Consider the following 24,827-nt stretch of genomic DNA (forward strand, 5'->3'; position numbering starts at 1 on the left):
GTGGTTTGAAAACAAATCAACAACAACAACAACAACAAAATAAGTGTACACTAGAAAACAAACTCGGAATGAATGGAAAGAGAGAAAGTATCAGAGATAATATGGCAAAATGATAGGAGACATCTTTTCTGGGATAGGGAAACTGTTGATGATTTTTCTTTAACTTCTTTTTATTTTTCTGTCCTTTCCAAACTCTGTCCTACTGTGAGCATGAATGGAAGAACCACAAGGAAATGATATATAAGGAGGACTTCTGAGGGCGAGGAAAATAGCTCAAAATAGGTATAGCCTGCCTGTGTGGACGATGCCCTGAATTCCATCCTTGCACCTTATGCCCCTGCCTTATTCAGTACTCAGGTCTGAGAATCACATCAACTGGCCAGGGCAAGGACTGTCATTCTATACCATAGGCCAATGTAACCAGGAGTGACCCTGGGGACTCTGAGTGCTGCTAGGGAGTCCCTGCCCTGCCCCCCAAAAGAATAACTGTCTTTAAGTTCCCCAAACACAGGACCAGAGCTACAGAGGGTAATGCATTTGCCTTGCACACAGGCAACCTGGGTTTAATAACCATCACCAAATATGATTTCTTGAGCACCAGTAGGAGTGATCCCTGAGCACAGCTGAGTCTGGCCCCTTCCCCCCCCAAAAAAAAACATAAAAGAAAAGAGGCTGAAGTTAGAGTGACTTGGAGAGCATGAAAAACTAGGGGTGAGAATAAGGGAAAGAGTAGGAGGGGATGTGGCGAGGGAAAGTGTAGTTTTGTCCTGTTATATGGAGGGCATGCCCTGTAGGTGCCCTGTTCACCAGCAGAGTTTTTGGTCAGGTTACTAGAGCCATAGAGCCAGGCACTATGTCCTCTCTAGTTCTTGGGAGATTTCTTCCAACTTCCAGGTCCAGCTGACAGGCTAAGACCATTTCAATAGATTGTTGATTCCATAGAGGATAGTGACGGGCAATCACATTGGACTAATGGTTGGGCCCTTGATGGAGGTGAGGGAGATGACAGAAAGAGCAAAGGGTAGTTACACAATTGAAACTGGGCAAAGTGCTAGCACAGAAGAGACAACTCTGGTGAATAAGAGAGATCTTTATTGTCTCCTCCTCTGCCAAAGCTCTGACAGCTTCATTCTCCCCTGGGAGGGCTGGGAAGAGACTGAGGAGAAGCAAGTTCCTTCAATAAGGAGAAGCTGAGTGCAAGGCTAACCTAGGAGGATATATGAGGTATAAGAGAAGGACTGGGCACATGCAAGGGAGATGAATGACTTTGCTGGGGCTCAGGAAGCCTTGGGTGCAGTGACAAAGATGTGCTTGTAGCCCTTGATCTCCTTGACCTCATTGCTGCTGATGAGAACTTGTAGCTGGCGTGCTCCAGTCTTGATGGGGTAGAGATCCAGCTCCACATGGATTGTGTGGTCAACCATTAGAGTTCCGAGTCTGGAGGGTACAGGGGAGAAGAGGAAGGAGTAATTGCTCTTGGGACAGTGATCTGGTTTCCCTTTTGGTGGTGGTAGGACCTTTTAGTGAGTGAGGCCCTATTACCCCCAATATCCCATAGTTCACCCTGTCTTTAAAGTAGGGTCCTGGTGGGACAACATGTGTGTATGCTGTGTGTGTCTGCTTGTATGTATGGAAGTCCTGTGAGCACTCAGGATTCCCTTCCATGCAGAGCTTTCATGTCCCTTTTGGACAGAAGTTCAGGGGACTCTACTCACTCATGGACTATTTGTCCATCGATGAGACCGCTGCCCTCCAGCACCATGGAACACTTGGTCAGAGGCATCGTCAGTGTGTTGGTGAGGGTAAGGCGGACATGCAATGCCTTGCCCACCTCAGCCCTCAGAGATACCTGTTGGGGAGAGACTCATAGGCAAATGGCTCCAGTAGTGCTGTCCAGGCTGCTAATTTCACGCCCCACTTCCCTCTGGTGACTACAGAGATGGGTCCTTAGAGATGAGAGTCAGTGGCAGCAAGAGAGGATGGCATGGGCCCTGTGTGTTCATGGGAGGAGCCCTGGCCTGTCTCTGCAGGTGGTGGCCATTAAGGGACCTCACTCCTAGATTGGGAGTAGCACCAGGCTGAGTTCTCCCTGGTTGCAGAGGCATTTAGATGTCTTAAGGTCTCAAGGGCCAGCTCACTTCTTCAAAGGTGATAAATAGAGTTTATTTAGTCTTTTGGTCATCCTATCTTACCAGAAGTCTCATCTTTATAAATTTTTTCTTTTTTCTTTTTTTTTTAATTTTTGGGTCACACCCGGCAGCACTCAGAGGTTACCCCTGGCTCTACACTCAGAAATTGCTCCTGGCAGGCTTGGGGGATCATATGGGACGCCAGGATCAAACCGTGATTCACCCTAGGCTAGGGCTTGGAAGGCAGACACCTTACCTCTAGCGCCACCTCTCCAGCCCAGAATTTTTGTTTTTTGTTTTTATTATTAGATTTTTTTTTTGAGGGTCATACCTGGGATTCCTTTTGGTGGTATACAGGGGACCATGCGATGGCATGGATTGAATCAGGGCTTTGAGGTTAGTCTGTAGAGCGCTTTCCAGGCCAGCACTCACCTTTTTTTTCCTCTCTTTTTTGGGGGGAGGGGGTCACACCTGGCAGCACTCAGGGGTTACTCCTGTCTCTGTGCTCAGAAATTGCTCCTGGCAGGCACAGGGGACCATATGGGATGCCGGGATTCGAACTACCAACCTTCTGCATGAAAGGCAAACGCCTTACCTCCATGCTGTCTCTCTGGCCCCATCACCTTTTTAATGTGACCTGCTTCCCTTCAAGCACTTGTGAGTGTGACCCCTGGGAAATAGTCCCTGAGAACTGCTGGATTTTACCCCCCCCCCCCCCCACACACACAAAACCAATCTTACTGCCTATCTTTCTCTGCTTCTTTGAAGCTGTTTCCTTACTTAGAATGTTTTTAGCACCTACTTCTTTTCTGATATGTGTTTCTTTACATTCTTTACAATGTCGCCGCTTCTGGGAAACCTTTTTACCTTGCACTAGGCATGGAGCATGAGACCACAGCACATCACATTTTCATGCATGTTGAAAATTCCCAGGAGGCAGCAGCAGGGTCTGAGCTAACACTGCCTACCCACAGCCCCACCCCATCCCATGAGGCCCCATGTCTGCCCAAACACATTACCTCAATAGACAACTGAGGAGGCGCCAGAGAGATATCCTTCACGACCAAAATAAACTTCCCAATCTTCTCCACCTCAGCAATGCCAGACACACGGATGAGCTTTTCATCTGTCAGCTTGTTTCTGTAATTGCTGGCAGGCAGCAAGAGCAGCTGCTGTGTCTCTAAGTATAGACAAAAGGGTACCTGACTGAGTCCAGGGACTGGACTTACAACAAACATAGAGGGTGTGCTATGGAGAAATGGAGGGGGGCGTAGAGAGCTTGCCTTGCAGTAGTGGACCTGGATTCAGTCCCCGGTACCCCCATAGGATCCCCTGAGCACCACCAGGAGTGACTCGAGCTCAAAGGCAGGAGTGCCCAGGACTGAACCCTGAATACTTCTGGGTTTGGCTCACAAGGAAAAAAGGACATGTGTATGTCTGTAGGATGTGTATATATGTTCTGGGGGTGTGTTTATGTGTGACACCTGTGGATGTGAGGGACATGTGCACCTGTGTGAAATGTAGGTATATGAGTGTAAGATGCATGTATGGTGTGTGTTTATGTGCACAACATGGATGCACACATGTAAGATAGCAATGAATACAAGTCATGGATGTGTGTATGGGATGTGTTTAAGTGTGAGTTGTGTGCATGGGTGAGAGGGGTGTGTGTGTATATGTGTTTGTGTGTGTGTGTGTGTGTGTGGCTGTGTGTGTGGCTCGAGGGTCCTCCCAGCCCTCCCTGCAGCAGCCTGCCCCCCATGTACCCTTCCCGAAGTCCAGCTGCAGACGCACTGTTTGCCTCCACAGGGGCTCCCGGGCACCGCCCTTGTGCAGCAGGGCTTGTGCACAGAAACGGACCACCAGTGAAATGGGTCCCTGCAAGTGGGTCCTGTCAGGCACCCTCCAGGCATGTAGCCTCAGTAACAGGTCATGGCCCCACTCGGGGGGGTTGGCCAGATGCAGTTGCAACTGTGCCGGCTGCTCTTTCAAAGCCACAGAGCCAAGCAGGTCCAAAAAGGGGGAAGAAGCCCGCCTGGAGCCCAGCATTTTCCGGGAGGCCTTCATAAATATGGATCGTTCCTCACGGGATCCTGGTAGAAAGGAGAGATGGAAGAAGAGTGAAAAACAAGTCCTCCAGCTGCCCACTGCCCTGATTTCAAGCCCCTAAATTTAGGAATGGCCTATGAGTAGATCACCATCAGGTCTGAAAACATGATATGTGTGTATGTGTGCTGCCCTTCAGGACCAAGGTCTTAGTGCTTAGTTTTGTCCTCTTGAACCCCCATGGGGATCTGAAGGCCCAGCTGTGGTTATAATGTGTCACAGCTCTCATCAAGCAGGACCCTTAACTAATTCTCAGGCAGTTTAGCTTTGCCCTGGCCTTCTTCCCAGGCATGGCTCCCTTTCTGGGCCCAGAGGCCCTTCCTTTAGGACCCACCTTTCCCCTTAAAGCCCTGACACAGTAAACCATGAGACTGCCCAAGGGTTCAGTTCCCATATAGAATAAAGGACATTATAAAAAACATTCCATTAACTTAGAATTTCAGCTGAACATTTTTTAGTATAAACATATCTCAAATCATACTTAGACTGGTAAAACATTTGTCTTAATAAGTTAATTTGTGGGCAGAAGCAACAGCACAGCAGGTAGGGTATTTGCCTTGCATATGGCCAACCTTGGTTCAATCCCTGTCATTCCATATGGTCCCCAAAGCCTTCCAGGATTGATTTCTGAGCTCAGAGTCAGGAGTGACCCTGAGCACTGCCAGGTGTGGCCCCAAAATCAAAACAAGCAAATAAACACACAAGTAAACAAGTTAATTTGTAATTCAGAGTTAATGAGGGGTGTTCTGTGTTTTTATTTGCTAAATCAGCATATATCACCTATGTCCCTATGGCCTGGTGTGGTATAGACCCTGAAAGCTGGCTGTGAGGAGATGGTGAAAGTTTGAATTCCTGACCCAGTTGCTCCCCTCCACCCACTCTCGATGAGGCATCACACCCTGAGTCCCAGTACCCAGGTACCTTCTGGGTATTTGTAGGAGCTGGTAATGTTCTGGCGCTGGTCTGACTCTACCATCTTGGTGCTGATTTCATTTCCAATGGAGCTGGTGTTATGGGCCAGTATTTGCCGGGCCTGACCATTCCCCAAGAGCCAAATGACCTCATCAGCGTTGACCTCAGCGTACACAAATGGGGTGTCATAGGGCAGGTGGACCTCACCTTCCCTGATAGCCTTTACAGAAGCCGGGCCACAGCAGAACAGTCCTGTTCAGGAAACAGAAACTTGGTTAATGCTAACTTATGCCTGCCTCAAGTGGAAGGGGGCAACTGGCTGGGGATGGGGGTAAGGGGGGGATAAGGAGATAACTGGGAGAAGCAGGGACATGAGGGACCTTTCTCTACCACGCTCTCTCCAGTTCCTGTGAGTGCATCTGATCCTCTCCATGCCCCTTTGAGCCAGGTCATCATTATCAAGACAGGAGACCTTGACTTTTGCTGTAACTGACACATTAGATTCCTTCCTGGCCAGTCATCCCTGTTACTTTGCCTCTTTGGGTGAGGGAATAAAGTGAGGGAAATAATGTCCCTTTCTGGACTCTCATTCACTCACATAAATTGCTTCATCAACACTCCTTGGGAGCCCAGACCCCCTCCATGCAAATTCTACTTACCACTGCTAGTTTGCTGGGGAGTAGGGTCTAGAACCTGCCAACCATTGTAGCCTGGAGGGAGATCTTTCCGGATCATCCAGCACTCATTCCAGACATGAAAATTCCTGTGGAAATGAGTAAGGAGACGAGGACTTCCATTGGAGGATTTGCCAGCCAATATTTGAACATTTTAGATGGTTGATCTTTTTGTTTGTGTTTTCTTCTGTATTTTTGCAAGCAATTTGAGCTTACATAAGTTATAAGAATAGTGCAAAGACCACACATTTACCCAAATGTTCACATTCTGCCCATTGGGCCTTTTCATTGGCTTTGTTTTAGAATGGACATTGATTGAGCCTATGAAGTTTCAGCACTCTAGAAACTCAGAGTAAAGAGATTCCAAGCACAGAGGCTAGCTCTCCTGGGATTCAAACTGGATGGAAAATAACAAGTAGGACAACAGATTTGGGATGGGAAAAGAAGAAAAAAAACTAGAGGAAACAGAACTGTAATAGTAAAGAGTACACAGATATCCGTGCATAAACAGGGAAGCAAACACATGCACGATTTATACTTACAGACCAGCAGACATGGGATAAGGGAGTAAAGATTAGAGAGTCTCTTAAGTATGAAGAGGCAGCAAGTCCAGTAGATAAAAAATAAACTTATGCAAATAGAAAACCCGAAGTAGTAGTAGTAAGATGTAGACTGTGAGGTCAGATTCCCAAGGTCGAATAATTCATTTGGCAACTGGATTCAGAATCTTATCTATTGGTCCCCTTTCTTATGGGAATGTGGGGGCGATGAGCTAAATAGCCAGAATAGCCTTCTGGCTTGGGACATATTCTTTGAGTATCCACAAGAATGTTCAAAGATGGGCTGACCCAGAACAGACATGGGTTCTATCCCCGGCATCCCATATGACCCCCCGAGCCAGGAGGGATTTCTGAGTGCACAGCCAAGAGTAACCCCTGAGGACCACCCGGTGTGGCCCACAAACCAAAAAAAAAAAAAAGGTTCAAAAAATGTTCAAGGTCAGAGAGCCAAGCCAATGGGTCCAAGTTTTCCTCCCCTTCCTGGGGCAGAGCATGAGTCCCTTACCAGATTTTGTCTTGTTTCTTAATTGGCAGCATCTCTCCATTTTGATCATAGTAGCTGTCAATGGTCAAGTTCCCATCCACGTTATGTGCAGAACGGAAATTGGAAACGACCCGGGTTGGAACACCTAGGCATCGCATTACTAAAAAAAACACATAGTGAAGTACCAAATTCATTTCAGCCAGAATCATCAGTTCCCCACATTGGCTTCCAAGCTTTGCAGCAGGAGAGAAAGCAAGCTAAGATCCTTGCAGACCTCGACCTGTAATTTCTTTTTTTGTTTGTTTGTTTTTGGGTCACACCCAGCAGTGCTCAAAGGGTCCTCCTGGCTCTATGCTCAGAAATCACCCCCAGCAGGCACAGGGGACTATACAGGATGTGGGGATTTGAACTACCGTCCTTCTACATGAAAGGCAAAACACCTTACCTCCATGCTATCTCTCCGGCCTCAACCTGTGATTTCTTAATCTTAAGCTTTATACCCAGATCAATAAACCTGCTTCCCACCTACCCAATTAATGGGGCTCCCCAATCAGGAGAAATCATCTGATGGTCTACTATCAACCAACATTTAAAATGCTATTAAAATATTATTGTGAGCTTTTTCCATTCGGCAGCTTTCTGAATTTAAAGCAGTGTACCAGGAGCCAGAAAGGTTATTCACAAGGCTGGAACTCAAACCCAGAATTTGTTTCACACACCTCCTCCCCCAGCTGCTGGGTCTAGCTGGTAGCCCCCAGCACCACTGGGAAACTCAACCCAATAAATAAAATAGAGATTAAAATATTTTATATAGGGGCTGGAGCAATAGGATAGCAGTTAGGATGCTTGCATTGAAAGCGGCCAACAGGGTTTGATCCCCAGCATCCCATATGGTGTGTCCAAAACCAGACAAATAAAAAAGTAAGTTTTATCTATATGTTGTGACCCATTTTAGAGTAGAAACTGTTGATAGGCTTAACTTCTCTGGACTGAAGAGTCCTTTTGTGTAACAAAATGAGAAGCTAGACCAGATGATTTACGTCTATACTTCTACTGAAAGAGAAGGACTTGGAGGAAGTAGGAAAGCAATCAGAATGGATAGAAGAATAAGACATGGGCCCGGAGAGATAGCACAGCATTATTTGCCTTGCAAGCAGCCAATCCAGGACCTAAGGTGGTTGGTTCGAATCCCTGTGTCCCATATGGTCCCCCATGCCTGCCAGGAGCTATTTCTGAGCAGACAGCCAGGGGTAACCCCTGAGCAATGCTGGGTGTGCCCCCCCCCAAAAAAAGAGTAAGACATAACTACAGAGGAATAGAAGTGTGAAGAGGACAGACAAAAGGAAGCCTCTGCGATAGCTACCATCTTTGTTTGAGCAACAGCACCCTCTGGTGGTTTTCTATCATAGTATTACATAAGTCAGAAAGCGGGGGTGGGGATGGGGCGCGCTATTGTTGGCTCTCTGCAGCCTTAAAAGACTTCTTTTGTTTATTTTTTAAACTTTATTTATTTACTGATTAATTGATTAATTGGTTGTTGGGCCACACCCAGCGGGGCTCAGATTTCTGGCTCTGCACTCAGAAATGGGCAGGCTGGGAGACCACAAGGGTGCTGGGAATCGAATCAGGTCTCACCTGGGGTCGGCCGCATGCAAGTCAAATGCCCTACCGCTGTGCTATCTCTCTGGCCCCCTAAAGACTTCTTTTGAAGCCAAAGTAAAAATCTCAGAGTCACCCAAAGAAGGTATTAACCACCACACACACATATTCCCAAGTAAGTCAAGCCAGGAGTCAATGTGACCTTTGGAACATATTCTGTCAGTGACTAAAAGTTCTTGTCTTACCCTTCTGGTGCCCAGAAAGAGAGACTGTGTCACTGTAGCTCAATGGTGGCCTCTTATTTATTCATTTTTATTTTGCCCTTTTGGGGGGGGGCACACCCAGTGGCTCTCAGGGATTACTCCTGGCTCTGTGCTCAGAAATTGCTCCTGCCTTGGGGGACCATATAAGATGCTGGAGATTGAATCCAGGTTTGTTCGCTACCGTTGTGCTACCACCCGGCCCCATTGGTGATCATTTCTTTTTTTTTTTGGTTTTTGGGCCACACCCGTTTGACGCTCAGGGGTTACTCCTGGCTATGTGCTCAGAAATCGCCCCTGGCTTGGGGGGACCATATGGGATGCCGGGGGATCGAACCGCGGTCCTTCCTTGGCTAGCGCTTGCAAGGCAGGCACCTTACCTCCAGCGCCACCTACCCGGCCCCTGGTGATCATTTCTAAAGGAACCTCCCAAGTAGTGGTAGGGAGGCAAGGCCATTCCTGGTGAAGCTCAGCACATTGGTGCAGACCAGACCAGTAAGTGCTTGAGCCTGGCAGTGAGGTACTCAGATGCCACAGAGCCAGTGTTCAGGGAGATTAGAACCACATAAGGCAGGGCTGAAATTGGGTCACATGGTATCAAGGAATACACTTGGGGCCGGTCACCCTTTCATACCACTGCTCCATCAAGAAGTTTATTCAGGGACCAGAGCAATAGTACAGCAGGTAGAGTGCTTGCTTTGCATGTGGCCAATCTGGGTTTGATCCCTATCATCCTATATGATCCCCCAAGCACTGCCAGGAATAACTCCTGAGTACAGAGCCAGTTGTGACCCCTGTGCATGGTCAGGTATGGCCTCAAAACAAAAACAAATAAAAAAAGAGACTTTTGTGTGTTATTTTAGTAAATCAGCTTCTCTCCTGAGTAAACGGGTGAAGTGCAAGACTTGAAAATATGCTGGAGAAAAGCTGAGAATGTAAAGCAGTCATGGTGCTTCATTGCATGCGGCTGATCCCAGTTAGGTTCTCAGCCCTAGATATGGTTTCAGCACTGTCAGGAGTGACCCCTGAAATCAGAGCCAAGAGTACGTCCTCAGCACCTCTAGATATGACCCTCTCAAAAAGCAAACACAGATGTGCACACTCACACATGCCCACTGCCTACCACATTTTAGCAGAATAGTGAGCCAGGCACAGTCAACAGAGGTATAAATAACCTGAAGGGTTATTTAAGTGAAGATTAAGTGAGGAGGTCTGTCCCCTGCCCCCTGCTTACTGCCTCACCGGTGCACATAACAGCTGCAAAGACCCAGCACTGTCCGTACTTCACTGGCTGCCTGCCCCTGGCTGACCACTGCCGAAGGATGGCCACACTGCCGGTCCACTCCAGCGGGCTCACCCCCTGCGAGTAGTCCTCTCCCCAGTTCCCCTGAAGCACGCCACTGTCATCATTGCTGTTGATCTGCAAGGGACAAACAGGTGGGTTTCCCCAATGTTGGGCTGAGGTGGCGCACCCTCCTTGACCTCAGATGATGGCAGGCAGGGGGTGGGGTGGAGGGTGGTCCTGTCCTTACCATGGCACTCACCACCCTGCAGACATACACCACGTCATTTCTCTGTGAGTAGTCTCTGGACGGGTCCTCTAGGAAGTACAGGCTTTTGTTCAAAATCTCAAAGCAGATGTCTATTATGTCCTCTTCAAACTGCCAAGTCATGTCCAAGAAAACAAAAAGAAAAGTCAAACTGTCTAGTATTCTGAAACTTGGACGTTCGAGAAGGCGTCTTCAGGGGACTCAATATCAGACCAGGTTTAGCCTTCTAGTGCTTATGAGTTAAATTGGGAGTGTATTGGCTTCAGAATGGGAAGAGTTGATCCCTGCGGCTCTCATGGGGGAAAATACAAGCATGATTAAAAGAGGTGACAGATCCATGTAGACAGAGGAGACCAGATATCTTATAAAGATGAGAGCTTTGAAGAACCAGATGAGCAAAGAAGAGAGTGGGTTTCTTTGAGCCTGATGGTGCTAAGGACAGGTAGGAACTTGGGAGAACGAAAGAAACAAGTGAATACAGAGAGAGATGGACATATGAGGAGAGGAGCTTGAAGGACCTTAAAACCAGATCAAGTTAAGCCCCTGTGCTATGAGCCCAGGAGAAGGCCATGCAGACTGGTGACATGCATTTACAACATAGATCAGTGACATTAGGTGCAGCCTTTTTGGATGAGAAACATGGCAGCATCTGTTTCTGATTCAAAAAATTGAAAAAGCCTAGAGAGATAGTGCAGGGTGAAGGCATTTGCCTTGTGCCTTGTTGTCATTGTATCTTGTCAACCACAGTTCTATCCTTGGTAGCGCCTGGTTTCCCAAGTAATACCAAGAGTCACTCCTGAGCACAGAGCCAGGAATAACCCTTGAGCACCTCAGGTTGGGTCCCAAACCCCCAATCCCTAGATTACACAAGCAAGTTGTCACTATCGAAAAGCAGAGAAACGGGCCTGGAGAGATAGCACAGCGGCGTTTGCCTTGCAAGAAGCCGATCCAGGACCAAAGGTGGTTGGTTCGAATCCCGGTGTCCCATATGGTCCCCCGTGCCTGCCAGGAGTTATTTCTGAGCAGACAGCCAGGAGTAACACCTGAGCACAGCCGGGTGTGGCCCAAAAATCAAAAAAACAAAACAAAACAGAAAAGCAGAGAAACTTGTCTCTCCACAAGACACCTTTTCCAGCTAACTCTCCCCTCAGTATGTGGAGGGAAGATCTGAGATGAGGAAGGAAAGAGGGAGAGATGACACCAACCATCTAGCTGGGAATAGAAAAGACCCCAGAGTCCAAGGTCCTCTCTCGATACACTAGATATTTGATGCTATTGCTGCAGCCCAAGAATATAAGACTTTTGATGTAAGTATGTGTAAGAATATGCTTTGCCTGTAGCACTACCAAAGTATTCTTGAACCACATTCAATTTAAGGCTACCTTTTGAGAGCCCCAGATAGATGAAATAAGATTTACCATAACTGATTACTATAGAAGTTGATGGTAGGTTGACAACCTGCCATCCTGGATTTTAATTCAAGATTTTCATTTAAAATACTGAAAAGCCCTTTCCTTCCTGGCTCTTCTCACTAAATGGGAGACTGGTCCAGGACTCACACTGACTTTATTTTTCAGTGTGAGGGAATGTTCACAATTCTTGAGTATTGGCTTTCAGAATCCCACCCCAGCCCTGCTAGCAAGTGTTACCTGCCCATAGTTCCAGGGCCAGGAAGTGATAAACTTTTCATGGCCCTTGTAAATAAAGCCATAGTCCATCATGATATACTCCTGTAGCAGTATCTCACTCGGCAGGTAGACGTCATCCTCTGAGAAGTTAAGTGTATCAGAGAAGATAAAACACTCAATCGAAACACAGATTAATAGAGTTAAAAATGTTAGGGATTGAGCCAGAGCAATAAAGGGATTTGCCTTGCACCTGGCCAACCTGGATTTAATCCCCACCATCCCATATGGTTCCCTGATCCTGCCGAATATGAACCCAAAATAAACAAACAAAAATATTAAGAATTGTATCTTGTTGAAACATGAAGTAGTGGTTTGGTGGCAATAAAAATTAAGATGAGACCTCTTGGAAGTCTATCCCATGCCCTTCCAGAGGCCAGTAATATGATCGATGTTTTTAAAAAATAATGATTATCTGAGGTCAGATGACAGTGCGATGGTAGAGCATTTGCCTTGCATGCAGCTGACCCAGGACAGATCTGAGTTTGAACCCCAGCATCCCATATGGTCCCCCAAGCCAGGAGCGATTTCTTAGAGCATAGTCAGGAGTAACCCCTGAGTGCCACTGGGTGTGACTCAAAAACCAAAAAAAAAAAACCAAAAACAAAAACAAAAAAAACCCAAACACAAAAAACCAAACCAAACAAAATAAAATAAATAGATTAAAACCCACTTTGTAAAGATAATTTGCACTGATTTGGTGTGGCCCCAAACAAACAAACAAAAAATAATGAGCATCTTTTTCTGATTGTAAGAGATGGCAGACTTATTACTGTGGTTTAAAAATTGCAAATGACAGAAGGAAGACTAAGAGAATCCCTGATTCCTATTTCTCAGAGCCACCCACTGTTATTACATTTTGTCACGTTCAGGCTATTTGTCCTTCCTCTGCCACCCACTATTATTACATTTTGTCATGTTCAGGCTACTTGTCCTTCCTCTGCCCATCACTGTAATACAGTTAGAATCATTTATGCTTCATTTTCTAAGCTTTCTCCTTTCTTTTACTCTTCAGTTTCAGACCAAGGACATTCCACAGGGAAGGCTCATTATGTCGTTAGCCCCACTTTGTAAGGGTCAGAGAGATAGGACACTTGTTTCACATGTTGCTGACCTGGGTTCAATCTTCAGTCCATCTGGCCCCCTGAGTCCAGCCAGGAGTAATTCCTTCATGCAGAACTCAGAATAAGCCCTGAGTACTACTGGTGTAGCTTCAAAAATAAAACCCAGGGACTAGAACAATAGCACAGCAGTAGGACATCTGCCTTGTACGTGGCTGATCCAGGACAAATGGTGGTTCGCGTCCTGTCATCCCATATGATTCCCCATATGAGCCTGCCAGGAGTGACTTCTGAGCACAGAGCCAGGAGTAATTCCTGAGTGCCAATGGGTGTGACCAAATGACAAACAAACAAACAAACAAAAAACACAACCAAACAAGCAAAAAAGAAAAAACCCAAAAAACCAAAATAAACTAAAACTCACTTTGTAAAGTTGATTTGATTTGCACTAATAGAGCAGGCAAACTATTCTCTCATCTGGGCTTCCCAAGGATCTCACAAAGCAATTCCATTGCAGCCTGTGTATGTTGTACCTGCACTCCAAGGGTTAAAAAGCAGTATGAAAGTCCCCACAGGGTGCGTCACATGCCCTAGGCCTGGGCCTCTTGCAATCTCTATCTTCAGGCTGTAGGGGCCAACAATCGAGTTGGCAGGAGTGAAAATGGAGACAGAGAGAGAGTTGGCGTCCACAATGAAGTCAGATGCACTCCAGGTGTTACCCCGCCGGGCCTGGGTGAGCACAAAGGTGGCACGGGTTCCAAGCCGTTCTGTGGGTGCAGGTCCTGCATGGGAAAGAATCATTCCCCACACTCAAAATCCAGGTGATCTATTGGCACAGGGATAATGAGGACCTTTCTCTACTCCTGTCATGTGCTAACCCTTTAAGTTTAAGCTTTTACTGCCAATGGGTGTACTTGGGACAAGTCACTTAAAATATCTGGACCTCACTGTTTAATCTATAAAACACAATCATAGGACCGACAGTACAAAGCCAGAATACTTGCCTCACATGTGCTAGGCCCTAACACCACATGATTCCCCCACCCCCTACTAAACACTGTGAGGTTCATCTTTGCTGGATAGCACCACATCACTGGGCAAGGCATTGAACTACTGTACCTTAGGGCAGGATACTGGGCCCCCTAAGCACTTCCTAGGAGTCCCCACACCTCCAAAAAATAACCTAAATTGCTTGTTATGTGTTGAAAGGCTGGCTGTTTGTATCACAACTTCAGCTCACAGACAAATCTTCCCTTAATAGCAAGGATCCTAGTGATTCCTGGAGAAGGGAAGGTGAAGGCTCCGACAGGAGAGGTAGGGGTCACTTGAGTTGTACTTGGCCTTGGGGCTGGGTGAACTCACCAGTTTCAGCTATGAAGGTGATGGAGTCAGACCCAGCACGGAAGGGCCGATTGAAATACAGTCGAAGAGCAAAGGACTGGCCCCGGCGCACCACTAGCCGCTTGGGGCCCATCTCCTTTGTGTGATGGTCTTTGTTGTTCTGAGACTTCTGCAGGTCTACAGACCTGAGCGCCAACGCAGCCACTGGCAGAGAAGGAAACAGTTACTGGCTGGTTGTGGTCCCTGGGCCCCTGCATCCATAACACTTCTCATGCTCAGTTCCCTGGTACTGGATTCCTGTTTATAGCTTACATCACCCACATCTGATCCCAAGATTCAGTTTCAGAAGGTAAGTCAGATAGCCTGGGCCAGAAGTAGAAGACTCATGACCCCTGTGACCTTAGCACCAATATCTAGTGCCAGAGCACTAGAAACCTGGGATTCCTAGATAAATTAAAGCTTTACCTCTTAGTCATTCTCTGTGGTTAACCTTTTCTAAATCACAAACACCTTGAAGTGCCATCACATACTCTTATGACATTTTTTTGTTGTTGTTTTAACACCCAGGAATGCTCAGCAGTTGGTTACTCACTCTTTACTCCAAAATTTACTCCTGATGGTGCTGGGGGACCATATGGAATGCTTGAGGTAGAAACCAGGTCTTATTGTGCAAGGCAAGTTACCTACCAACTACACTGTCTCTCCAGCCCCTTGGACAGGCTGTTATCCTACATTAAAAAAAAAAAGAGCATATTTGACTTTTTCTTTTCTGTGGTGGTGGTGGTGGTGGTGGTGGTGGTGTGGGGTCTGCACCATCTTCTGCACTTCTTGGAGGATACTCCTGATTCTGTGGTTGGGGGTTGCTCCCAGTGGTGCTCAGTGGGGTCAGCGGCTGTCAAGGAAGCTCCTGACTAGATTATACCCCTATAATATCTCTCTGACCCCCATTTTTAATGGTTTTTGGGCCACACCCAGTGATGCTGAGGAGTTACTCCTGGCTATGCACTTAGAAATTGCTCCTGGCTTGGGGGACCATATGGAATGATGAGGATCGAACCTCGGTCTTTCCTGGGTCAGCCATGTGCAAGGCAAATGCCCTACTGCTGCGCTATTACTCCGGCCCCTCTGACCCCCATTTTCTGTGGGCTTTTGGGTCATATCTGGTGATGCTCAAGAGTTACTCTTGGCTTTACACTCAGGAATCACTCCTGGTGATGCTTAGGGGATCATATGGGATGCCAGGGATTGAATCAGGGTCAACTGCATGCAAGGCAAACATCCTACCCACTCTGCTATCACTCTGACCCCCATATTAAACTATTGTGTGGATTCAGTAAACAAGTTGGTCTAAGGCTGAGACCTCTTCTATAGCCATGTGTTTGGTATGACACTGGGAGACAGCTCAGAGATCTTGTGGCTTATTTCTTGCTTCTTGCCATGTTACAAGGGTATGAGAAAGTCATTACATCTGTTCTACAGAGCTTCTCATCCAGCTTACACAGGCTTCTGGAGAACTGGCTTTTATCACCTGGCTTGATGCAGCCTTGAGCAGTCACACTAAACATCATACCCTTGGCTTGGAGACGGAGATGGGCATTTCTACCTTATAGAGATATGCAGATATTGTAGCAGAGTGGCTGGCTCAGCATGGTGCTCATGGTCATTAAATGCTCTGAGTACAAGTAATAAAACTGCTTCAATTTGTACTTGCTTTGCTATTGTTTTGTAATGGTGTTTATGGCATTTGTTGTCATCTAGGGCACTTCAGTCCCCTGGAAGAATTTGACAATTTTCAGATTTTACCAAGGGAGTAAAGGCTACTGCTGGCATGTAGGTAGGTGAAGGCCAGGTTACTTCCCAGAGGAAAAACTCATGTTCCCACTCAATCAGCTCTTATGCCATTTACATGTTGCCCTTCCATGGGGACGCTATGTATTGACTAAATGAGTTCACTTGTATTGCTTCAATCCATCTTTAGCACCACATGGACTTTGGAAATCCTAATTCTTTAATTCAACTCCTTTGCCTCACATCAAGGAATTGACCAAACTGTTCCATGTCTTGGTCCAAATAATTGGTAATAAAGTTGTTTTAAGAGTTTGGACACGGGGCTGACAAGGTGGCGCTAGAGGTAAGGTGTCTGCCATGCAAGCGCTAGCCAAGGAAGGACCTCGGTTTTATCCCCCAGCATCCCATATGGTCCCCCCAAGCCAGGGGCAATTTCTGAGAGCTTAGTCAGGAGTAACCCCTGAGCATCAAATGGGTGTGGTCCGAAAAACCAAAAAAAAAAAAAAAAGAGAGAGAATTTGGACTAAATTTGTAACCACACTCACAAATGCAGTCACCATGTTCGAATTGGGCTAGCTCCATAGACTCACCCTTTCCTCCAACAAGATGTAAACCAAGCAGTGAAATCTTATGGCTACACCGGCCCATGCAGCACAAAGCTAGCCATCTCAGGAAGAGAGGTTGGGCCAAGTCCCCACCAGCCAAAGCCACACTTGCTGCCTCTATCACTTAGAATCACCACTTTCCTGATGGCCCTGCCTCATTACTGATCCTCTACCATTCCCTATAGGGATGCTAATCTGACCACACTTCAGGTTATTGAAGCTATTGATGTTCACTGGTTATTGGGTTGATATCACCAGGGCTTCTGCTGGATCGAGTGTGGGCACTTCCCCTTGTATCTTCCTTCTTTCGGGAAAGCCTGGCAATTGTAACCACACCCACAATCACTGTCACCATGTTTGAACTGGTCTTCTTCCAGGAGACCCTGTAGCCGAGTATATGCCCCAAAATTCACAGTATTGTAGCTTTAAATTTCTGGGCAACTTCATGCGTACAATGCGTATGATATGATACAATTTCATGCGTATGATGTGTCATCCTTAAAGGAACACTCCAATTTAACAGACTGGACATATAACAACAAGAACTTACTAAATCTTTTTTTGTGTGTTTTTTTGGGGAGGGGGGTCACACCCTGCAGTGCTCAGGGGAAACTCTTGGCTCCATGCTCAGAAATTACTCCTGGCAGGCACGGGGGACCATATGGGACGCTGGATTCAAACTGATGACCTTCTGCATGAAAGGCAAACACCTTACCTCCATGCTATCTCTCCGGCCCTGTAAATCTTTTGTCATTGTATTAATGACTGCATTGATGATACTATAATTTTCACAAATGATCTGTTATTGTATTATTTTCTTTTTTTCTCTTCATTTTCTTTTTTTCTTTTCCTATTTTCCCAATAACTTTGCTTTGACTTATCTGGAAACAAATGTATTATTATTAATTCTGTCAACTATGTGATGCATTTTTTAAATAAATAAATAAATAAAATAAAAACATTTTTTTGATTAAATGCTGATGCATACTTTGCATGGAGGAAGACTGGTTTGATGCCAGACACTGAGTGATCCCCAGCATTGAGCTGGGACTGGCTTGAGCTGGGTGTGACCCACAAGTCAACAACAGTAATTGTAGAGGTAGTGAAGAACACACAGAATTGGTCCGGGTTATATCTATAGAAGCCAGGATGAGGATGACCCTTTCCTGGCAGTTGCTTTTTTCAGCTCAAGGCATGGTATCTCATGGCAGCCAACTCAGGTTTCCCTTTGCTCAGGCTTGTCTCTAGATTTGTTCATGAAGAAAAGGGAAATAGAGGGGCCTGAGCAATAGCACAGCAAGTAGGGCGTTTGCCTGGCACACAGCCTGTATGGGTTCAATCCCTGGCATCCCATATGGTCCCCTGAGCCTGCCAGGAGTAATCCCTGAGCGCTGCTGGGTGTGACCCAAAAAAAACAACAAAAAGGGAAATAGAAAGAGAGAAGCTGTGGTTCTCTCCTCTCCTTGTACAAGGTCGACACACATGGAGGAAGCTCATTCTCCTTTGGAGTCTTGGGGTTTCTGCTTCATTCCACTTGAAGAACTAGTGTATGTGATTCACTGTAGGGTTTTTCATGTTGGAGACTTCAGAGAATAAAAGGGACGGCCTTAAAGGAGCAGGAAAAGAAATCCAAAAGGATAAGGAAGAGGTTCAATAAAGCAGATCAAGCTGAATCAATTAGTAAAACCATGCAGGCATCCACAAGGTTGCCTTGGCCAAGGACCAGCTACAGTTAATGACTTGAGTAAGAAGAGAGATGAGCTCCTGTCACATCGCTCCTGGAGCTTGACTCATGCAAAGATGAGGATAGAAAAGGATCAGAATATATCCCCATGTATTTTCAACCTTAAGAGAAATGAAGATGTTTAAACAACTGCCACCTGTAATGAGTGAGGGATATGAAGATGAGGCCCGATAGATCAAAACCTGAAAGAACCAGAGAGGCTCTGTGCATGCAGCCAGTGAGGTTCTCTACACAGAGGCTTTCTCCAGCCATTGAATACTCCCATGCTATGGTAACCTGTCGTCATTACAATTAGTTTTACAGAAACAGTGTCTTTGACCATCTTCTTACAGTTGGCCCACCACATAGCCTCTAATGGGATTTGGTTCCTAATCATGGAATCATTACATCTACTATTCACAGATTTCCTACAAGCTACCCACTCTCAAAAACATTTGTTGTATCTAAAATCATGTACAAAAATTTCACAAAATTTATTATAAAATTAAAGAGGGATGGAGTGATAGTACAACAGGTAAAACAATTGCCTTACACATTGGTGACCAGGATTCAAATTCCATTATTTCATATGGGTCCCTAAGTCCTGCCAAGAGTAATTCTTTCCTTCCTTCCTTCCTTCCTTCCTTCCTTCCTTCCTTCCTTCCTTCCTTCCTTTCTTCTTTCCTTCCTTCCTTCCTTCCTTCCTTCCTTCCTTCCTTCCTCCTTCCTTTATTTTTCTTTCCTTCCTTTCTTCTTTCTGTTCTTTCTTTCTTCTTTCTTTCTTTCTTTCTTTCTTTCTTTCTTTCTTTCTTCTTTCTTTCTTTCTTTCTTCTTTCTTTCTTTCTTTCTTTCTTTCTTTCTTTCCTTTCTTTTCTTTCTTTCTTTCATTTCTTTCTTTCTTTCTTCTTTCTCTTCTTCCTTCCTTCCTTCCTTCCTTCCTTCCTTCTTTCTTTCTTTCTTTCTTTCTTTCTTTCTTTCTTTCTTTCTTTCTTTCTTTCTTTCTTTCTTTCTTTCTTTCTTTCTTTCTTTCCTTCTTTCTTCTTTCTTTCTTTCTTTCTCTTTTCTTCTTTCTTTCTTTCTTTCTTTCTTTCTTTCTTTCTTTCTTTTCTTTCTTTCTTTCTTCTTTCTTTCTTTTTTCTTTCCTTTCTTTCTTCTTTCTTTCATTTCTTTCTTTTGGTTTTTGGGCCACACCCAGCTGTGCTCAGGGGCTACTCCTGGCTGTCTGCTCAGAAATAGCTCCTGGCAGGCACGGGGGACCATATGGGACACCGGGATTCGAACCAACCACCTTAGGTCCTGGATCGGCTGCTTGCAAGGCAAACACCGCTGTGCTATCTCTTCGGGCCCCTTCCTTCCTTCCTTCCTCCCTCCCTCCCTCCCTCCCTCCCTCCCTCCCTCCCTCCCTCTCTCTCTCTCTCTCTCTCTCTCTCTCTCTCTTTCTTTCTTTCTTTCTTTTAATTTTTCTTTCTTTTATTTTGCCTGCCACCTCTCCATCTGGGAGGCCAATGACTGCTGGTGGGTGGTGACAGGCACACAACGGGCAGAGCCCCATCTTTGGCCACAGGGAGGTGGCATCACCGATCCCCGCTACATCCTCAATGTAGACACCCAGCAGCCAGCCTTCCCTTTGGCTCTGCTAGAGGAGGGGTGAAAACAGGTGGTCCCAAGGGCTGAGCACTCAGCACTGCTAGCCTCCCACCTGGTCTACCACGTCCACCTTCTCCCACCGCCGAGGACAGCTTTGCCTTGAGCCAGACAACACAATTACATGAGGGATGGGCACCGTACACTTTCTTTCTTTCTTTTTCTTTTTTCTTTTGGTTTTTGGGTCACACCCTGCAGCGCTCAGGGTTACTCCTGGCTCTAAGCTCAGAAATTGCTCCTAGCAGTCTCGGGGAACCTTATGGGATGCCGGGATTCAAGCCACTGTCCTTCTGCATGCAAGGCAAATGCCTTACCTCCATGCTATCTCTCCGGCCTACCAAGAGTAATTCTTGAGTGCAGTAATCTCTAAACCTCTTCAAGTGTGGTCCAAAACATCCACACACCCCAGAAGATAATCAAATAAAGAAAATTTTAGGCACGTTCTATTTTGGAATTGTCTGCATCCCATCTTGGTGTGTAGAATTATCCTTCTTGGACTTTATAGTTCCCCTCTTCTCTCTATTCTCATTCTTTTCCATTTCTTATCCATCTCAAATTGTTCTATTTCAAGAATAAATTAAATAAAAATAAATTTAAAAGCTTAAATCAAAGGTACCTTTTATTTATAGGTTCATTTTAAAATAATTTTTCTGAAATAAGTATCATTTGTGTATAAAAGTATAAGCCGAGGGATGTTCAAGTGCAACCTAAATAACCTAAAATTAAAAACTAGACATGTAGGGGCCAAAACAGTGGTGCAAGCAGTAAGGTGTCTGCCTTGCCCTCGCTAGCTAGGAAGGACTGTGGTTCAATCCCCGGTGTCCGATATGGTCCTCCATATTTTGAAATTGCTCAGAGCAATTTCTGAGCACATAACCAGGAGTAGCCCCTGAGCATCACCTGGTGTGGTCCAAACCCTTCCTCCCCAAAAAAACAAAAAAGCTAGGCATCTTTATATAGCCAACAGAAAAAGGTAAATTTCTCACTAAGTATTGTAAAAGTGATAGCCCTCAACAGAGACACCAATCTGACTCAAATTCCAGGTATGTTGGTTTTTGGGATGACATCATCAAGACTTTTTGGAGTGAGTGCAAATACCCTCCCCATTCCTTCTCATATTTCCAGAAGTCCAGCAGCTGAAAACACACCCATGAAAGCCACAGTATCAGCCACAGTGTTTGGAACTCCTGGACGATGAAGCCATAGATGTGGCCACAAGACAATTCAAAATCTTTTTTTTTTTTTTTTGGCAAGAGCGATGTTAGGGCCATACCCAGCAATACTCAGGGGTTACTCCAGGTTCTCCCCTCAGAAGTCACTCCTGGTCAGGTCTGGGGACCAAATGGGATGCCAGGGATTAAACCCTAGGTCAGCTGCATGCAAAGCAAATACCCAACTCACTAACTAAACCTTCTGATGATATCTTAATGACCTCACTGCAAGATGTAATAATTTTCACAAATTTTCTTGTTGATGTACTTTTTTATTTTAAAGTAATTTTGCTTCCACTTACTGTAAACAAGTACATTATGATCAACTATGCAATCTATGGTCTTTAAATAAAATAATTTATATTTTAAAATTTGTAAAAGTAACACAAAGAGACTAAAAAGTGGTATGTTGCAGAGTATGTTTAGGTGATGTTCCCTAAATTTTTCTTTGCTGAGCTTTTGGTGTTTTCCAAGTCTTTGCTTTGAATATATCTTCCTTTTGTGTATAGAGAAAAATGTTACTTTTGATGAAAGGCATTTTGGGGGAGAAGTGGCAAATCAAAGCTGCACTTTTGGATTCACCTTGCTGTGTTGTGTTGACCAGGCTGGAGAGGAAAAGTTAAGGCTGGAAAGCGCAGCAATGAGCTCTATTAACAAGGACCTGGAGATGTTATTAAGAAGAAAGCATGCAACATTCCAGGGGTATGAGGCTCTGTGGAGTCTTGAGGGTGGAGCGCTAAGAAACATTATGGAAATGTCTGGACTTCTAGGCATATTAATGCTCTTGCAAGTTACTAGGACTTGGGAGAGTTAAGAGAATGTTCCCCAGACACACAATCACCTAATTTTTGATAAAGGAGCAAAAAAAATCCTAAATGGAGCAGGGAGAGCCTCTTTAACAAGTGGTGCTGACACAACTGGTTAGCCACTTTCAAAAATGTGAACTTAGACTCCCAGCTACTTTCAAAAATGTGAACTTAGACTCCCAGCTAACATCATGTACGAAGGTAAAATCCAAATGGATTAAAAACCTTGTTATCAGGGCCCTGATAACGGTGTTTGTCTTGCAAGCAGCCAATCCAGGACCTAAGATGGTTGGTTCGAATCCCGGTGTCCCATATGGTCTCCCGTGCCTGCCAGGAGCTATTTCTGAGTAGACAGCCAGGAGTAACCCCTGAACATCGCTGGGTGTGGCCCAAAAAAAAACCCAAAACAAAAAACAAACAAACAAAAAACAATAAAAACCTTGATATCAGACATGATATATATATAAGGTATATAGAACAACATATAGGTAAAACACCCTATGACATTGAGACTAAAGGCATCTTCATGGAGAAAAACTGCACTCTCCAAACAAGTGGAAGCAGAGATAAACAGGATGGGATATATTAAGATGAGAGAAGCTTTTGCACCTCAAAGGGAAATAGTGTCCAGGATACAAGAGCCACCCACTGAGAGAAAATATTCACTCCAATAGCCCATCAGATAAGGGGCTAATATCCAAAAATATAAGGCACTGACAGAACTTTACAAGAAAAAAAAAAATCAAACCCATCAAAAAATGGGAGAAGAAATGAACAAACACTTTGATAAAGAAGTAAAAACAAATGGTCAAAAGGTACATGAAAAAAGCTCCACGTCACCAATCATCAGCGAGATGCAAATCAAAACAACTAGTGAGGTACCATCTCACGCCACAGAGATTGGCACACATCACAAAGAAGAGAACAAGCAGTGCGTGGCGGGGATGTGGAGAGAAGAGGAACTCTTATCCACATGCTGGTGGAAGGCCGTCTAGGTCCAACCTTTATGGAAAGCAATATGGAGATTCCTCCAAAACCTGGAATTGAGTTCCCATATGATCCAGCTATACCACGTTCTAGAGGATATACCCTAAGGAACACAAAAATACAATACAGAAATTCCCTTCCTCACACCTATATTCATCACCATGCTATTTTCAATAGCCAGGCTCAGGAAGGCAACTAAGGATGCTTCTTCAACAGATGAATGGCTAAAGGAAGCTGGTACATAAACACTATGGGAATAAGTTTAATTCTTTGTATTTAATTTCCCTTTTTGATCTTGCTGCTTTTGTATTCTATTTTTATCTATGGTTCATTGTGGACTAGGTGTACCTTAGGGTGCTTTTATTTGTATCAGAACTGGTACTCTTCAGGCATCCAGGATGTGGGCACAGAGCATTCTTTAGCTCTGGAAATTTCTTAGTGATGATGTCCTTCGTTGCTTCTTCAGGGAGTTTTCTTCTTAGTCCCTTGGGACCTCAGTGATTCTTATGTTGTTCCTGTTGGAATTTATCTCAACAGGTCTATTGTCATCTGATCACTTATTTTGAGTTTTTTTTTTAATTTTTTTGTTCAGTTAATTTTTTTATAATAATTTTTATTTTGATCGTAGTGGTTTTATATATTGTTGACAATAATATTACAGGTTCACAGGTACATAAAATCAGGGGGGTTCCCATCACGATTTGTCCCTCCCTACACCATCCGTGTTCATCTTACCTTCCCATATCCTCCTCCCTCACCCCTGGGGCGTGCGAGAAATTGTGGTCCCCTCTGTACTAGCTTAACTAACTTTAGTAGTCTTGGTCTTGATGCCTCACTTATTTCCCCCTCTAACTGGGAGGAAGGGACTACATAGTTTCAATTTATGTGGTTTATATTTGAAGAAGAGAAAAGTAATAAACTGGGGGTAAAGTCTAATATGCCGAAAATGGGGGAATTCTTCTAGAGTCTCTCATTGTCGGTTTGAGAGATGAAGGAGAAAAAGAAGGTGAAACACCCCAACAGTACAAAAAAGAAGAGTCAAATATCCAGTGAGCACTCCAGTGATAACGATAGGCACCACAAAAAAAAGCCATGGTCCTATTTTTATTTTTATTTACCTATCTACTTTTTGTCGATTTCTTTGTTTTGGTGTGGTTATTGAAGTTGTTGTCCCCATTTATATTTATATTGTTTTTTCCTTCTTTTCTTTCTTTTCTTTCTTTAGGTGCTCTGTTCAGTTTATTTTAAGACTCTTTTCCAACTTCTTCTGTTTAATGGAAGTGTTGTGCAGCTCATCTTCAGATCACTGATTCTGTCCTCATGTAGCTGTTACTCTGCTGTGAGGCTTTCCAGTGAGCTTTTCATTTCACCTACCAAGGTTTTTCTATCTTCATATTTCTGTTCGAAGTTTTCTCATTTTTACTCTCATTATGCTTTTGAGTCTTGTGAGCTGTGCAGGATGCAACTATATGGTTCTGGGGGATCAAACCCCAGCATGTACTCCAGCCTATTAAACTAGTCTTTCACCTAAGTCTAAATATCATAGTCAAGTATTTAAACCCCTCCACAGTGTGGTTCCAATATGCCTATCTTATCTAAGTAGCATATAAATAAACTGATTATTTTTCAGATTGTGATCTCCAAAGAGATGATGATGCCTAGGTGAAAAGTAAGAGGCAGAAAAGGGGAATAGAGAATAAAC

General features: G+C 44.8%; 1 protein-coding gene across 1 annotated transcript; it reads right to left on the minus strand.

Moving 5' to 3' along the window:
- Window positions 1–1,277: 1,277 nt before the first annotated feature.
- On the minus strand, window positions 1,278–15,926 carry TGM7 (transglutaminase 7). The gene is made up of 13 exons (XM_049781697.1): window positions 15,860–15,926; window positions 14,383–14,565; window positions 13,554–13,802; window positions 11,924–12,042; window positions 10,257–10,385; window positions 9,967–10,144; window positions 6,887–7,025; window positions 5,807–5,910; window positions 5,157–5,399; window positions 3,896–4,222; window positions 3,149–3,309; window positions 1,716–1,849; window positions 1,278–1,437 (listed from the first exon to the last, which is right to left on the minus strand). The coding sequence occupies exons 1-13, from the start codon at window positions 15,924–15,926 to the stop codon at window positions 1,278–1,280; spliced, it is 2,193 nt and encodes a 730-aa protein (XP_049637654.1).
- Between the last annotated feature and the right edge of the window lie 8,901 nt (window positions 15,927–24,827).

The sequence above is a fragment of the Suncus etruscus genome, chromosome 10, assembly GCF_024139225.1.
Source record: "Suncus etruscus isolate mSunEtr1 chromosome 10, mSunEtr1.pri.cur, whole genome shotgun sequence".
In the NCBI taxonomy this organism is placed as follows: domain Eukaryota; kingdom Metazoa; phylum Chordata; class Mammalia; order Eulipotyphla; family Soricidae; genus Suncus; species Suncus etruscus.

What these genes read in the sequence shown, in the direction of transcription:
- TGM7 (XM_049781697.1), bottom strand. Translation starts at nt 15,926, where the DNA reads ATGTTTAGTGTGACTGCTCAAGGCTGCATCAAGCCAGGTGATAAAAGC. An exon ending in GCAGCTGGACTTCGGGAAGG is followed by an intron (nt 3,310 to 3,895) that starts GTACATGGGGGG and finishes GTCTATACTTAG; the next exon opens with AGACACAGCAGCTGCTCTTG. An exon ending in GATGGACAAATAGTCCATGA is followed by an intron (nt 1,438 to 1,715) that starts GTGAGTAGAGTC and finishes TGTACCCTCCAG; the next exon opens with ACTCGGAACTCTAATGGTTG.